At 58.5% G+C, this 15,129-nt stretch overlaps 1 protein-coding gene across 1 annotated transcript in view; it reads left to right on the forward strand.

Annotated features, from left to right (window-relative positions):
• The first annotated feature begins 7,539 nt into the window (after positions 1 to 7,539).
• Positions 7,540 to 15,129, forward strand: part of LOC130708079 (olfactory receptor 1571-like) — a 29,083-nt gene continuing 21,493 nt past the window's right edge. The window contains 3 exon segments of the mRNA XM_057544950.1: positions 7,540 to 7,569; positions 8,248 to 8,435; positions 8,501 to 8,630. Of these exon segments, the coding sequence (XP_057400933.1) occupies positions 7,540 to 7,569; positions 8,248 to 8,435; positions 8,501 to 8,630 (348 nt within the window).

Raw genomic sequence — 15,129 nt, forward strand, 5'->3', positions numbered from 1 at the left:
GACAAACACTCAGAACTGAGGGGAGAGCTCAGGCAGTGGGCAGACTGAAGGCCCAAGCCAAGACCAGAGGTCGTCCCCTGCCGGGAGTTGTGCTATGCCGCTGACACCCTCCAGCTGTGCCCACCCAGCCCCAGCCCCTTTGGGGGAGGAGGGGAGGAGGCAGTGGGATGGCCGTTGGTCTTCTGTGGCACCTGGGGCAATGTGGGCAGGACTCTGGCCTGGTTTGCAAGATGCCGCATGACCTTGCTCGTTTCAGTGCCACAAGAGGGAAGACGCTTCGAGCAGCTATTTTGCTGCCTGGATCCATGTATTGGCAGGAGGGCTTTTAGCAAATGTGCAGAGCACGGTTGCCTTTGTCATAATTTCAGCAAGCGTATTTTTAGCTTAAAGACTCCGGAGTGACCTGACCATGCAGCCCCAGAGCCTAAAGGTACCATCAGAGCCAGGGCAGAGGCAGCTGGTCCCCCCGAGTCCAGACAGTAACCTGTCAGGAGGGCCAAAGCAAAGGTCTTGTGGGTCACACACTCCAGAACGTTTAAAACACCTGCCAGACAAAGGACCAGCTGCAGTGCCGGTGTTGCATTTAGCAGTGAGCACATGGGGGCCGTGGGGGCCGCAGCCGAGCAGACAGGACCCGAGATGCACGGCGGGGACCCCACGATGCATGCGGAGGGGCAGGGTCTGGGAGCTGCAGGGCCCCAGCTTCCGTCACCCTGTCATGGAATCCTCTGTCCCCACCGCGGGGCCAGCAGGAAGGGCTTCTGTGACAGGTGACAGGGGAGCCCAGAGGTGCAGCCTTGCATTTCCCATCGAGGTCATTCTCAGAACGGAGTAGCCGGGAGGCCGGGCGGGGCATTTGTCAAAGATGGAGCCGACGTGATAAGCAGGCACTGTGCCCTAGAGGAGAGGGGGGCTGCGTCAGCAAGGCCTCAAAGTGACCGGGTTTAAATCTCTCCTGCAGGTCGGGTCTGAGGGGGGTGTGAACGCCTCTCTAGCCGAGGTCCAGTGGTGAGGAATTGGGTGGTGAAGACACCCCTCCCTCCCCGACCGGGCTTCCCCTTCTGGTCCTTCTGGAAGGGGTCCTGGGCCCCCCAGCCTGACCAGTGAGCAGGGTGCACACGTAAAGGCTGAACCCAGGGTGCGACGACAAGAGCAGAAAGGCAGTCAGGCCACTCGGGGAGCGCGTGAGGCTGGGGGGGCAAGAGGGCTGGGCTGGCCCCGCGCGGAGCAGGACCCTCGTCCCTGGCGTCTGCCCGGTACCCCGGCCCTCGGCCTCCCAGTGGGCCCGGGTCAATCCCGACACATTGGTCAACGAGACCAGAGTCCACGGGAGACCATCAGCAGGATGGTGCAGCAACCAGGGCCGCAGGTTTGCCGGGCACCCCGGGCACCCCTTCAACTCGAGGGTCCCCCTGCCAGCAGGGCGTATTGGAGGAGGGGCGGGGCTTTGTCCAAGCCCCGGGTTAAGAGTTACTCATGGATGAGAGCTCCTAGTCTACAAACTTTCCTAGAGTCCTTATCCTTCAAGAAATGTGTCCCTGAGGACAGGCCAATACCTTGTGTCATCCTGGTGCAGAGTCCCCGCCTTGGCCCGCAGTGTGGGGTTCCCTGAGGGGGAGGGGAAGGCCGGTGCCCCCCTTCCCACGATCTAGGCCGAGCCTCCTTCAGTCCCCGCACGCTGTCTGGGTCCGGACCCCCTCCCCGGGGCGCCCCGCTCCAGCCCTCTCTGCGGGCGAACCCCCCTAAGCAAAGTGGAGTTCACCCCTGGACACCGAATGCCCTGGAGCAGTGGCTGCAGAGCGCCGTGGACTGGGGGGCCTTGTGGGGGGGGAGCGTTCTGGGGAGGGGAGGGGAGGGCTGCAGGGGCTTCCATGGGGGGCCACGGCTGGCTGCCCCACTGCCACCTGGGACAGGACATTCGGCCCCCTGTAGCCCTCGGGACGCTGTCTCCTTCGCGGAGGCCCTGTGGCCCCTGGACGTCCCACCCCCGCCTTCCATCAGAGCCCACCATGGCGGGGGACCTTGTCTCTGATCCTCGACCTCAGAGAGCTTGGTCCCCTGGCCAGTCCAGGGTCTGGAGGAAGTGGCCCCGGCATCACCCAGGGGCAGCTCGGGGACACTGCCGAGTGTTGTTGGGGGCATCAGGACTTAATATCGCAAACAGGGTCCACGACCGACCGGCACAAGATCATGACACCCTGCCTGCCCCCCGCCTGGCTGACGCCAGCCTGAGTCTGGTCCCCGCTGGGGGACACAGTTCTCGTCCCTAAGAACAGGTGTTGTCAAGTGTCACCGGCCATGAGGTTCCTGTCCCAGCCCCCTCTTCCCTGAATGGAGGGCGTGCCGGGGACGGGAGCTCTCCGTCGGCCTCCCTCTGTCCCCACAAGTGTAATGAGGCCCAGACGGGCAGGAAGTGCGGCATGTGACAGCTCAGAAAATGGCTCTAATGAGAGGGGCTGCGGGACAAAGGTGGCATTCAGCACGTCCTGGGACAGCAGGTCCCTCCTGGCCCTTTGGCGGCAGGCGGTCCTGGACCCCCAGCTTTCTGAGGGCGCCCCCCACCCCGCAAGCCTGAGTTTAACGAGCGGCTCCCGTGTGCGGCCACCTCCGGACCCCGTCTTGGCCAGAGCCCCTGTTCCCGTGGGGCTGCCAGAGCCCAGCCTGGCTTTACCCACGGGGCTTCCTGTCTGACAGCGGTTCTGCCTCTTCGTCTGGTCTTCCTTGTAAACTGGCAAAAGCTCACCAGTGGTGGGTTTCTGCGGGTTTGGCAGCTGTGGCCCCATTTGAAACAGTTTAAATGAGCAAAGAGCAAAAGGGTAAAATTGCCATCAGTGTACAAATAAAATACACTTTCCAGTTTAGTACATGAGTAAACCAGAGTGTGCGTGATCAAACTTGAGGTTCAGAAACTAGCAAGGCTATTTTGGAATTACGCAGGGTGTCCCGAAACACCGAAGGCATCTCTGCTTCTCCCTAGCGTTCATAACACTTCCCATGACAGTTAACGGTTTCTGGCGTCTTGAGACTTGAATTGCTAACAGTTCTCGTGCGCGAGTGAGCGAGTCCTGTCTGGGCCGGGGTCGGGGGCTGCATTTCTGAGCGGCTTCCTGGGAGCAGCGGGGCCCCTGTCCAGGGATCTGGGGGCAGCTTCCGCCCCGACAGGCTCTGAGGGCGTCGTCTGGAGCAGGGAGGAAGGGGTGGGGCTGGAGGAGCCCTACGCTGCCTGACAGGCAGGTGGCCGTCTCTGGAGGTGAGGACCTGGCAGAGGTGACAGGGCACTGTGGGAGAAGGGTGTGCTCCTTTTCAGATTGTAAATAGTGCTGCTCGATGTAGAAAATATGGGAAATCCATGAAAATCTCAACAGGAGAAGTCACGAGTGCACTCAGCAGCCTTTTTTTATCTTTATGTTATTTTGGTCTGCCGCTTCTCCCATGGTAAGCCCACAGCGTGTACTTATGATGTTGTAAACACATCCCCACTTTATTTAAAACCCTGTCTAGGAGTCGGGGTCCCTCCTAGGTTGGTGCACCTGCAGGGGCTGGGGTGGGGCTGAGCGTCCCCTGAGGGGACCCCGGCAGAGGGGTAGACGGGAAAACAGCTGTTTCTCTGAACCCGCTCGACACGGGCCCACAGGTGGGGCTCCTCCAGCGTCCTCCAGGCTCCAAGAAGCTCATATGGAATCTGGGGTCCCTGCTGCCCCGACACCCTGAAGGTTGTGGGACCTGAAAAGCAGGCTCCACCCACCTCTCATTTATCAGCTGCCTCGGATGTCAGGGGTCAGAGGTCGGTCATCAGGGTCTCACTGGACCCAATCCTTGTTCCTGGACATCTGGGTGCTCCGTGTTTTCTGGAGCTGGGAGGAAGGAGGAAGGGACAGGAAGGAAGGGCCCTGGTGGGATGGGGTGGGGGCCAGGGCCGGCTCACCAGGCCCCCGTTGGGGTCTTGGCCCCAGGCCTGCCCTGCAATGGGCGTCCCGCACTTCCATGTTATTCTGAGACACATTAGGACTCCGTCGGGAGGAAGGAAGACACCGGGCCCCCTCCCCCGCCAGACAGTGCCCGCAGCACCGGTTCACACGGCCGCCGGCAGGGGGCGCAGCTGCCGAGAAGCAGAAAGCCTCCCTTTGTTAATCACGCTCCGTCAAACTTCGTGCTGGCCTGGAAAGTAGGCCGCGGCCGGGCCAGCGGGGGCAGGGGGTGGGGGGAGCCTGGACCCCCATCGGGCCGCGTGGAGCCACCGCTGGGAGAGGCCGGCTGCCCGGCTGGACGCGGTTTCTCTTCTGACTCACACAAGTATTTATAGCAGAAGAGAGACGCTCCGAGGCCAAGCTCCTGAGACGGGAGTCGGGGGAGATTAAATCTCCGCACAGGCCTCAGCCCGTCTGCCCCCTCGGCTGCCCGGCGTCTGGCGGCCACCGATGAAGGGCAACTACTGCGGTCTCCCGCCGCCCGTTCCGGACGCGGCACATTTGCCCATCGCGGTCGCGAGAAGATGCCAACCCCAAAGGGGGCAGATCCGTGCCCAGACGCCGGCAGCCTGGACGCGGTGGAGACACCAGGGAGGCCGCATGTCTGCATCAGCGCTCCCCCCGCAGAGCCCCCGGGGCGGGAGCTGCAGCCCCTCTTGTGCCGGTCACTTCGTGTCCAGTGGGCCCCGGGGACTCGGTGACAGAGGCTGCATCTGTGCTGGGGAGGGCGGACCTGGGCACCCCTGGGAAGGGCTCTTCTGGGCTTGGGCCCTAAACGTGCAGGGTTATTGCAAATAAAACAGCCAGAGGAGGGAATGGCTGGTGTCCCCAGGGGTCAGGCACAGGTGTGGCACGAGTGCCAGGTGTCACCCAGACTGTTGGGGCAGCGAGGTCCCAGCTTCTCCCCCACCCCTGGGCTCTGGCCAGTTGCACACAAGGAGCAAAGAGACGGCAGACGAGAGGAAGGCCCAGGACTGCCCGGCCTCGTAGCACAGGGCAGTGGGGGTGAGAGCAGGAAGGTGTCCTGTCCCAGAGACCTTGGCTCCGCGTCCCCTCCACGGCGCCCCCTCCAGAGAGGCCAGGGCCCACCCACCTATGTCCTGCCACTGAGAAGGGGCTTCCGGAGAGGCACTGAACCCCCCAGCTGCTGGCTGTCACCCCGTTAAGCCCGGGGTCAGCCAGGCACCTGCCTCCGGTCAGGACGGCCCTGAGTCCCCCTCTTCGCCCACTCCTCCAAGGCCAGCTCGCACCCTCATCCTTCCGTCCCACGTGGGCTCCGGCACGGCCTCTCTGGGAGGGGGCGGTGCCGTGGTGACAGATGATGCCTGAGACCCCACCCACATGCCTGTCTCGTGTCTCTGAACCCCCCTCTGGAAGTCCCTGGGAGAAATGAAAAACCCTAAAGTCTGAAAGAAAGGGTTAAAGTGCCCTGTTCTTGGGGAATTTGCATCCAGGCTCAGAGAGCTGGATCCTGTCTCGGGACAGCGGCTTGGCACGGTTGGGGTCAGCTGTTAGTGAGGCCAAGAGACGACCCTAGACTCACACAGGCCACCCCGCGGTCGTTGGGTGGGAACGTGTCCGCAGAAGCCTGAGCTCGGGGCGCAGGGACCCCTGCAGAGGCCCCAGGGGTCTGAGAGGAGGAAGAGTGGACATCATCTCAGGCCTGGCCTCACCAGCACCCCGCCAGCCTGCCCTCCTCCCTGTCTAGGTCCGGGGCCCACAGAAGTGGCCGCACCCACCAAGAGGCTGGCATTGGCTCCGGCCCCCTGGCCTTACCCGGGGGAGACCCCCCACTGCCCGTCCCCTCGTGGGGCGCCTCCCACCTCCTGGTGGTGGCCCCAGGTCTGGCCTGCTCGTGACACTTTCCTTCACCCACAGGGCCCCCGTGCCCACCCCTCTTTGTGCCTTGGGGGCTCCCAGTGCCCCTGAGTGTACCTGGCCTGCAGTCCCGGGGGTGGCCTGGCTGCAGGCGCTCGGTCCCTGCCCGGGGCCACTGTCCCTCTCCAGGGCTGACTCACTCTGGCCCGTGGACCCTGCGTCCTGGCGGTGCCCCTCCTCCCACGTGCATTTCAGGGAGCCCCCTCCGTGGAGCTGTCACCTGGGGCTGCTGCAGAGGGTCCTGACCTGTGGGGAAACGTTCTCGCAGTTTCACGTGCACCCCTCAAAAGGTTAGAACAACTCATGATCACCCAAGTGAACTTTATACCTCTATGTCTGTATGCACTGCTGAAACCACTGAAGTATTAGAAAACTAGGATAACGGTCTGAGGGTCGAGCAGCGGTGAGGAATTTTAGCATGACCCAAGGCCCAAACTGTAAGGCTAGTGGGACCTTTTTGATTTTCTAAGAATTTGAAATTTCTCTAGAGCAAGATTTAATGAACACAGCTGGACTGTAATGTCAGGCCGGGGAGATGGGCTTCGCCCCAGTCCTACGAAGGAGCTGCTGGTGGGTTTGGGGAGGGCTCCTCTCCCGGAGCACCTCGCTCCATCTTGCTGGGGAGGGGTCTTCACCGGCCCCCCGCTCCCATCTCCCACAAGAAGTTCATCTTGGGATTCATGCTTGTCCTTCTCTCTCTCTCGTTTTTCAATAATCAGTTTTTCTGTTCTCACAAGCCCTTCCTATCTGAAGACGTGTCTCTCTCTGACTCAGAGGGAAGGTCTTTCTCTGTGTCTGTTTTTCCTCTCTGTCCCCTTTGCACACGTCGGGTGTGTGTCCCCGTCCTGGCTCTGTCTCTCAGCTGCTCTGGCCACATTCACCCCTACCTCTGTCTTTCCAGTCCTGGGAGGATTTCTGAACTTCCCTTCGAATTCCTGGGCTTGTTTCTCTGGGGGAGGGGGCGAGCTGCCCTTTGCTTTCAGAGTCAACAAGCCCACATTTCTCTCAAGACCCTGTCCTCTTCTCAGAGCGATTCCCACTCATGGCTGTAGGCACCAGGTCCCTTTGAGATGAGTTGGGTGCACAGGTGGGCTTTCGGAGCTCAGCCCCCCTGGGCCACAGGATCGGGTCCTGCCCCCTCAGGCTCTCCACAGGGGGCAGGGGTGGCGGAGTGTCCCCTTGCCCTTCTCCCTTTCTGGAGGGGCTGGCCCGGCTCGAGCAGAGTCCGTGCCTGGCTCGGGAGTTGGGGGATCAGATCCTTCAGCCTGGTTTTCAGATGACCCTGCCACACGGGGGGACCCAGCTCCCCGTCAACCCAATCCCAGGGGCAGGGTGGGAGCTTCCCAGAAGATTCTGTGTCTGAAGGCGGTGGTCAGGGTCGACACTGGCCCTTCTGTGGGGTGACTTCCCCCTGGGAACCCCTAACCAGACGGTGAACCTGGGGCCTCCACTGAACCCCCCGCATCCCCGCGTGCGAGAACTATGGGGTGGTCACGCTCCCTCCATCACTCTGGGCTGTGTGTATATTCTGGAAATGCCGAGTAATTTCTCCCATGGGCAGGCACTTCCTGCTCCCTCCAGGGACCCGGGTCCGTTCCTTCGGGTGGTTTCAATAAGAGCCGGTGTCGGGGTGGAGGCTATGCTCGCATCCCCGCCGTGAACTGGGAGTCCCGGCTATTTTCATGCTTCCGCCATGAGGTTGGCAGACGCCATCACCCCGTGTGTAGGGACACATGTGTTCTAGGGCTCAGGGTGGCTGCCGAGGTCCCTGTGGACGAGGGGGGACTCGGGTCCAGACCAGGCTGGACCTGGGCCGCCTGAGGCCCGAGCCGGAGAGGGCTCTGCTTGCTGGCAGAAGCGCATGTGAAGGGGAGAGGCAGAGTTTACCAGGGGTCACCGGCGGCGGAGAGCCATTCCCGCATGTCTGTTTGGGAGTGCAGTGATTTATTTTCCTGTCTGAGCCTTGCTTTGCAGTGGGATTTGCAGCCACGAAAGTTCTTGGCCAGGACATTTGTGTCTTAGGAAATGTTGGGTTGCACTTTTATTTTTAGCTTCAGGAATGTGACACTTGATATTATTTGGGTTGTTTAAGATGGGCCAACTTTAAGATGAGAACTATGTCCCTTGACCCCACGCCAATCCTGGAACCTTCCCGTCTGAAAGGGAGGGTCTCAGTTCTATGCTGGAGAAAGCAAGCTGCCCTGTGCTCTGTTTCTGGGGAGGCTTCTGCTCGAGTTCCCCCCGTGTGCCCCGAGTCTACACCACCAGCCAGGAGGAACTGGGCTCTGGCGGGTCAGAAAGCAAACTGGTCTCCAGGCTGGTGTGGGAGCTGGGTTCTCAGACCAGGGGACAGATATCCCCACTGGGGGGCCTCTCTGTGAGTGATGGCCCCCCACCCCAGGACGATGGGCTGCAGACCCAGGAAGCTGTCTTTCCCTTGAGCCGGCTGAGCATGCAGCCCGCGAACTCCGGGCAACCCTTGAGTCTTCCCCGGGATGACCAGGTGTACAGAGCCCCTGAGGGCGGAATTATAGCCCTGGAGGGGGCCTTGGCCTCAGTACCTTCCATAGCGGTGCTGGGCGTCCCATTGTAATGAATGGCCCTTGGGCTGGGATCAGGGTGTTAGGGAGTCACGCCCAAACCCCTGCCCTCAGCTGCCCACACACCTCCGTCCAAGCGGCCCAGGTGGTCTCCATTCACCCCAGCCTCGAGGTCTGCACTTCAGCCTTTGCCCTTCGGAGCAGAGCCTGCGGGGGAGACACGGGCCTGGATGTGGAGACCTTGGTCTGAGTCTTGGTTCTGCACCAATGACTGTCCTGAGTGAGCCACGCATAGGCCCGGTGCCCAACGCCGCTGAGGCGGGAATAGCCCCGCGAGGATGAGATGGTGGAAATGCTCTGCCCCCACGACCCACATCGCCCCTCACGCCTGCCTGGACAGCTGGACACGACCAGGCCTGCATGCACATACTCTTGTCTCCCAGACAAAAAGGCGGTTGGAGGCGGCCGGCCGTCTTCCTCAGGCCGGGCTCGGCGCCTCTTCGGGGTTGGGAGGGGGACGGTTCTCCGCGAAGTTGGAGCCTGTGCATCTCCTTCACATCCTGAATCGAGTCCCCGAGTCGCTGAGCACTTTTCTCTCAAACAGCTTCATTCTTTCCATTTTGCAGGGGTTTTTTTTAATGGGAAGCAAAGGCTTTTCCAATATTAAGTGGAGCATGTGTCGCGCGGGGCTCGCAGAGAACAGCGGACCCGGCCCAGCCCCTGGAGCGCAGCACGACCACCGCCCGCCCGGCCTGCAGAGGCAGCGGCCTCGCTGTGACTCCAGCTCCTTGCTCAGGGGCCGCCACCCCTGCCAGGATGTCACTCACTCGTCCCCGAGCGCCCACGCCTGGCACAGTCTCCTAAGTGCTGATACATCAGGTATGCGACGAGCTAAGGGCCCTGACGGCTCTGTGGGGCAGGACGCAGCCGCGTGGGCTCTGAACACACTGAAGAGGGTCCTCAGAGTCTCTGGATTCCTTGGCTGACTGCTGTGGAGGCGGGAGCAGCGGGGCCCGATGCCTCGGGACGGGACGGTTTTGAGGGCCTCAGACGTGCTTCTCCTCCCTGGCAGAATGTGGTCAAGCCGGCGCTGGTTGGGGGTGTGTGTGTGAGGTGTGTGTGTGTGTCTGTCTGTCTGTCCCTCAGCTCCGGGGTCAGCAGCCCATCTCAGTCTCATGGTGCTTCAAAAGCCAGCTGGGGCTTTTGGGGGTGAGACCAGGTTTGGGTTTGGGAGGTTCCCCCCTCTTCTTCCTACTTCCCTGAGTTTCCCACATTTTCCACAACATTTTCATAATTTAGAAAGCTAATTTTTAAATGTCTGCAGTAATTTTGAAAACAGCATTTCTGTGTATCCTCGTTTCCAGCCTTGCTCCTGAAGGCTCTACGATGCCCCCCCTTCACGCCCAGGACCACTGGGGGACGTGCTCGGTCTGAGCAGTGGGCCACCCACCTGTCGGGGGATGAACGTCCCACTATGGCCGCATGCCCCTCTTCACGTCTACCCAAGTCCTTCCCTTGCTCTCTACCAGGCTCATCCTGTGCATTTTCTGTCCCGAACCTGAAACGGCCATTTCTCCAAGAAGTCCCAGCTTCTCAGAGTGAGAAATGGTCTTTAGAAACCACAGTTCGGTGCTAGGTGTGCTCATTGCTGGTACAGCGCCATTGTTTCCAAGCTTTTCCAGTGGACAGATTTAGGAAATATACATATTTCTAAGAGGAGAAAAAGCAGGAGCTCTGACTACTATTTATTCAGATTTATTACTAACGAGCTTTTACTTTGCTCCATTGACTTTACACGGGGATCTCTGAGAATCTCTCTTGTCTTAACGTAAAAATTTTGGTTGTTGCCAGCAGTAGCTTAATTCCTCATTTATTCACTCCTACAGTCTATCTAAATAGTTTCAAAATAACAGCACTGATAATGCTAACCTTATGAGTACCAGATGCACATTAAAGCTTCTGTGTGATTCTCTGAGTTCTTAGAATATGTCCCACTGGGGATGCACAGTCAAAATGCTGTATTTTAAAATCTCTTGAAATAATATATTTTGAAGTCATTTACTAACCACAAATTTGTTTCTAGTTTTAAAATATTTTTTAGGGATTGATTTTCTTTAGAAAGTTATAAAAGACAATCATATGGTCCCCCAGTCAAAACTCTATGACCAAGCAGATTCTAGAAGCTTTACTTTCATCCCTCCCCCTCCTCACCCACCAGGCAAACGTTTACCTGATGGCTTTTGGTTTACCTTCTATTGTTTCTTTTTGAAGATGTAAGCAGAAAAAACTTTCAGAATTGCCCTTTTCTTACACCAAAGGTAACTGTCCTCTTCTTCCACATAAAAACCCATCCTGGGGACCCTTCCAGCTAGGCACTGAGAAGTCCTATCCTCATTTCCAACAGTTTCCGGGGTCTCTCCTGCTGTCCCCTGCGAGTGCAGAGCTGCTGCCCTTTGGGTCTGCCCCACAGCTGCCCAGACCCTGCGAACAGCGACTTTCCTTCCCTCCCAGTGCTTGGGGCTCTGACGTCTGCAGGCCCAACTTCATGCAACCTCTGAAATTTATCCCAATTTTAAAGTGTCTGATCTACACTCCAAGCCCACCAGGAATCCTCCGTCCTCAGCAGGGAGGCCCAGGCTGTGGCTGTTCTGGGCCCAAGGCCCCTGCGTTCTTTGGGAAGGTGGCCTTCAGCTGACTGCCCAGTCCAGACGCATGTGTGAGCCAGGGTCTCCCTGTGGAGAACAGAATTTGGGACACAAGTGTGCAGCCCTGTCTGATCAACTTGGACCGGAAGCAGCTGCTGGAGCTGCAGAAGGCAAAGCGGGTGCCAACCCCGGCTCAGAAGAGACCCTGAGGGCCACTGGGGCTGGCCTTGGCGACTGGACAGAGCACCCAAGAGGTATCTCTGAGCCAGGCCTGGGTGGGCCCATGACCTCGACTGGGGTACCATGGAGGCTGGATCTCCTCCCAGCCACTGGGTCTGCTGGGTGCATCCACACCAGGCAACTCAGGAGAGTCTTTAATAACTTGTGACCTGATTCCTGGGGGATGAAGAGCATTCCCATCCCTTTGTCCGTTCACTCACTCGTTGGTGCTCCCTGGGCCTCTATCCCTCCAACACCGTCTATAAAAGGTGAGCTTCTGCGTTTTCTCCGCCAGCACTCCTTGTGGTCCAGCCCAGCAGACCCTGCTTCTCAGGCTGCACCCTTCATTGCATTTGGGCCATTTGATGACTGTCCGTAGAAGTTCAGCTGGGCGGGGTGAAGATCTAGGTGCCGGGGATACATCAGGGAAACCATGGGGCCCGCAGTCAGGGACAGGGGACAACATAGCCAATTGTGTACATGAAGCAGGCTGGCCGGGGATGGAGCCAGGAGAGACGTGAGGGGGCTGTGGCCCGGGCGGAGCCCCAAGGGAGGTGAGTAGGTGTGCCTGGCCAGGAGAGCACCACAGGGCCGGCCCGGGGGACAGAGGGGACAGCGGTCCAACAGCTGCAGGGGGTGGGCCGAGGGGAATGCATGGGGCCCCGTGTCTCCTGCTGTGAGGAGCACAGGCCCCGGGAGAGGCAGGGGGCAGGGGGGCATCACAGGGGTCCAGGTGGGAGACGACCCCACCCAGGTGGCCGTGGAGCAGGTGGTGAGACAGACGTGGGTCCTGGAGGTGCTTTGAAGGTAGAAGTGGGAAGGTTTGCAGAGATTAGTTGCAGTGTGAGGGGAAGAGGGGGCCGAGAAGGACCCCAAGGATTTGAGCCTGAGTTACAGGAAGGGTGGAGTGGCCCAGAGCTGAGCCAGGAACACGGGGGAGAAATGACTCAGGGAGGAGACATGGACTGATCAGGGAGCTCAGCTTCTCTAGCAACTGCCCCGACGACAGCCCCCGGGCCGTCTCCTCCGTGAGGTGTCATCTTTTTGTGTCCCCAGCACCCAGCACAGAGAAGGGCACATGAGGGGCCTCAGTACATTATCTTTGGAACTGAATTCCTTAAAATCAACCTATTATAGCCCCTTGAGGTTTACAGGATAAACTGACACCCAGAGCTGGGCACACAGAGTGCTTGAGGCTACTTACTGGCAGAGTCAGGGTTAAAACAAGCTCTTTCTTCTCAGCTGTTCCAAATTGCCCCTCAGGCACCGCAGTTGGGAATGGGGCCCAGGTTCTCATAGATACTTAATGTTTCAGAGCTGGAAGAACCTTTGGAAACCATAGTTACTATTGGAAAAGGTCCATGGTGACACCACACCCATAGCAAGAACAGGATTCTTTGAAGAAAACAAAAAAAGAAACAACGGGAGAATAAGCCAGAGTTCTTAGAATTTGGAATGTGATTTTCAAAATAAAAATTCAGTGGAGGGCTGGAAGAGAAAGAGGAAGAATGAAAATTTAGAAAATTTTCTAAAATGTAGAGAAATGTAGACAAAGATGTGGATGAGTTCAGGACAAATTTAGTACGGAGGTTTAATCTGGGTGCTCCTAGAACCACCTGTTAGGATTTCCAGAATGAGAAAGCAGAAAACTGTGAGAGGAAATACTAAAAGAATTAATAGAAGAAAAGTTCCCAGAGCTGAAGAAAGTCAATCAGACTTAAAGGCCACAGTGTCCTGAACAGGAGGAAGGACAGAACATCAGCCGCTGATGTGCCTACTGAGATTTGGGGATGTTGGCGCCGAGAGAAGGTTCTAAGAGCTCAGCAAGAGGAAGGTGGAGCTCCTTGCAAGGGAACAGAATCATGTGCGATCAGCGTTGCGGGTGTTAGATTTCCATGTAGGGCCTTGGGACTTCTGGTAAACGATGGTTTGGAACCTGGAATTCTATACCCAGCCAAACAGTCCGTCAAGGCTGATGGAGAAGCAGAGCCACCTGGGGGCCTGCAAGAGCTCCAAACATGCATTTCCCATCTGACCTGAAACGAGGTTTGGAAGGAAGAGGAAGACATGCGACTGAGGGAAAGTGCTCCCCTGCTTCCCCCCACCCAAGAACACGAGAGAGTGTCTGACAACTGGCCCAGGTCCAGATGGTACCGTCCTAGTCAGGCAGGGTCAGAGCCCCTTGGAGCGAGGTCTCCAACGCAGGTGGAGTCCTTTCAGCCACAGAATCATTAAGGAGCAGATGAGCTGGGGTGAAGACACATATTTCCATCATCAGGAAGAAGGAAGGCAATTGGAAACTCCCAGATAAACACAATGTGCACGAGAGAACGGACGTCTGGCTGTGCCGGAAGCCGACGGGGCAGGAGCGAGGGCAGCAGAGGACGTGTGGGGGGGAGGACTCCCACCTGTCCCATCGCCCTGGTGGCACCGCTTGTCCACGGGACCCCATCCCTTCTCTGCAGACCCAACCATGGCACGAAGGGAGTGTGCTGCTCCTGGCCACAGCTGGCAGGAAGCACGGAGCAAGGCATCTCTCTGACGCGGGAAACAGGACGCCAGAAACCCACTTGCAGAAGACAGACGCTTTAACTGAAGAAAAAATAAAATTAAAATTAAAGAGAAACTTGGAATGGACATTTGGCCTGATGGTACTTTATTTCATTATTAAGTTGTAAATCCCTTTTCTATGCTGATGAGCAAAGCTGGAGGTTAAGTATCACTTTTGGTCCAGGGAGGTGGTCGGGCTGGGTGAGGCTCTAAACAGGGTGTGAAATAAATGTGACACATGCTCTGCTCTCATTCCCTGGGGTCAGCGTCAGACCCCACCCCAGCCCACGCTCTGCTGCAGAGGCCTCTGTGTGTGTGGGAGACTCTGGGGCCGCAGGGTCACACATAGAGCCACTCAAGGGGAAAGATAGGAAGGGACCATTTGCACCTCCTTCCGCCCGCCCTCCCTCCTGGCATTGATGCTACACTTGCTATCAAGCACCAGCACGTTTGTGGCCCAGGACGGGGCTGCTTCGTGTCTCCTCGGTGCCGCAGATGTTTGCACCAAGCTTAGGGCACTGAGGGTGCTGCTGGCAGTGCCCAAACCTGAAATGCAAAGCAGAGGTTTGTGCTCTTTGACATAAAAGGGGGTGTACGCAGTGTAAACCTTGAAAATGTAAAAGTAGTGCTGTAGCTGAGGGAGAGGGGAGGGAGAGAGAAGAAGAGGGGGTAGGGGGAGAGGAGGGGGGAGAGGAGGGGGGAGAGGATGAGGGGGAGGGGGGAGAGGAGGAGGGGAGGGGGAGAGGAGGGGGGAGGGGGAGAGGAAGGGGTAGGGGAAGGGGAGAGGAGGGGGAGAGGAGGGGGGAGAGGAGGGGGGAGGGGGGAGAGGAGGAGGGGAGGGGGAAGGGGAAGGGGAAGGGAGAGAAAAAGGGAGGGAGGAGGGGGAGAGAGGAGGGGGAGGGAAGAGGGAGAGACGGGGGAGGGAGACAAGAGAGGTGGGAGAGAGGGGGAGGGGGAGGAGGGGGAGGGGGAGGAGGAAGGCAGTGCAGTGTGCCGAGGAGCTGAGAGGATGCCCATAGGTGGCCCAGATCTCGAGACCCAGGTCCCACAGGGCTGGTAAAGCCAGCATATCCCTTTTCCTAGAAATCACCCAAAAGCAACAAAGAGGAGAAATAGATGTGCAAACTCCATTTTCTGGAAACCGAGGAACAGGGGATTGCCCAGACCTTCCAACAGGTGAAGTGAGGGCTCCCGGAGTCCTGTGATGAGCAGGAGGGAGAGAAAACTGAGGAGCTGGAGGGGACAGAGGGGGCCTCACAGCATGTCTGGAGGCTGAGGCATCAGGCAGGAAGGGGAAGGCGGCTGGAAAGAGGACCCGTGTGCAGCAGA

Source organism: Balaenoptera acutorostrata, chromosome 4 (assembly GCF_949987535.1).
Source record: "Balaenoptera acutorostrata chromosome 4, mBalAcu1.1, whole genome shotgun sequence".
Lineage (NCBI taxonomy): Eukaryota > Metazoa > Chordata > Mammalia > Artiodactyla > Balaenopteridae > Balaenoptera > Balaenoptera acutorostrata.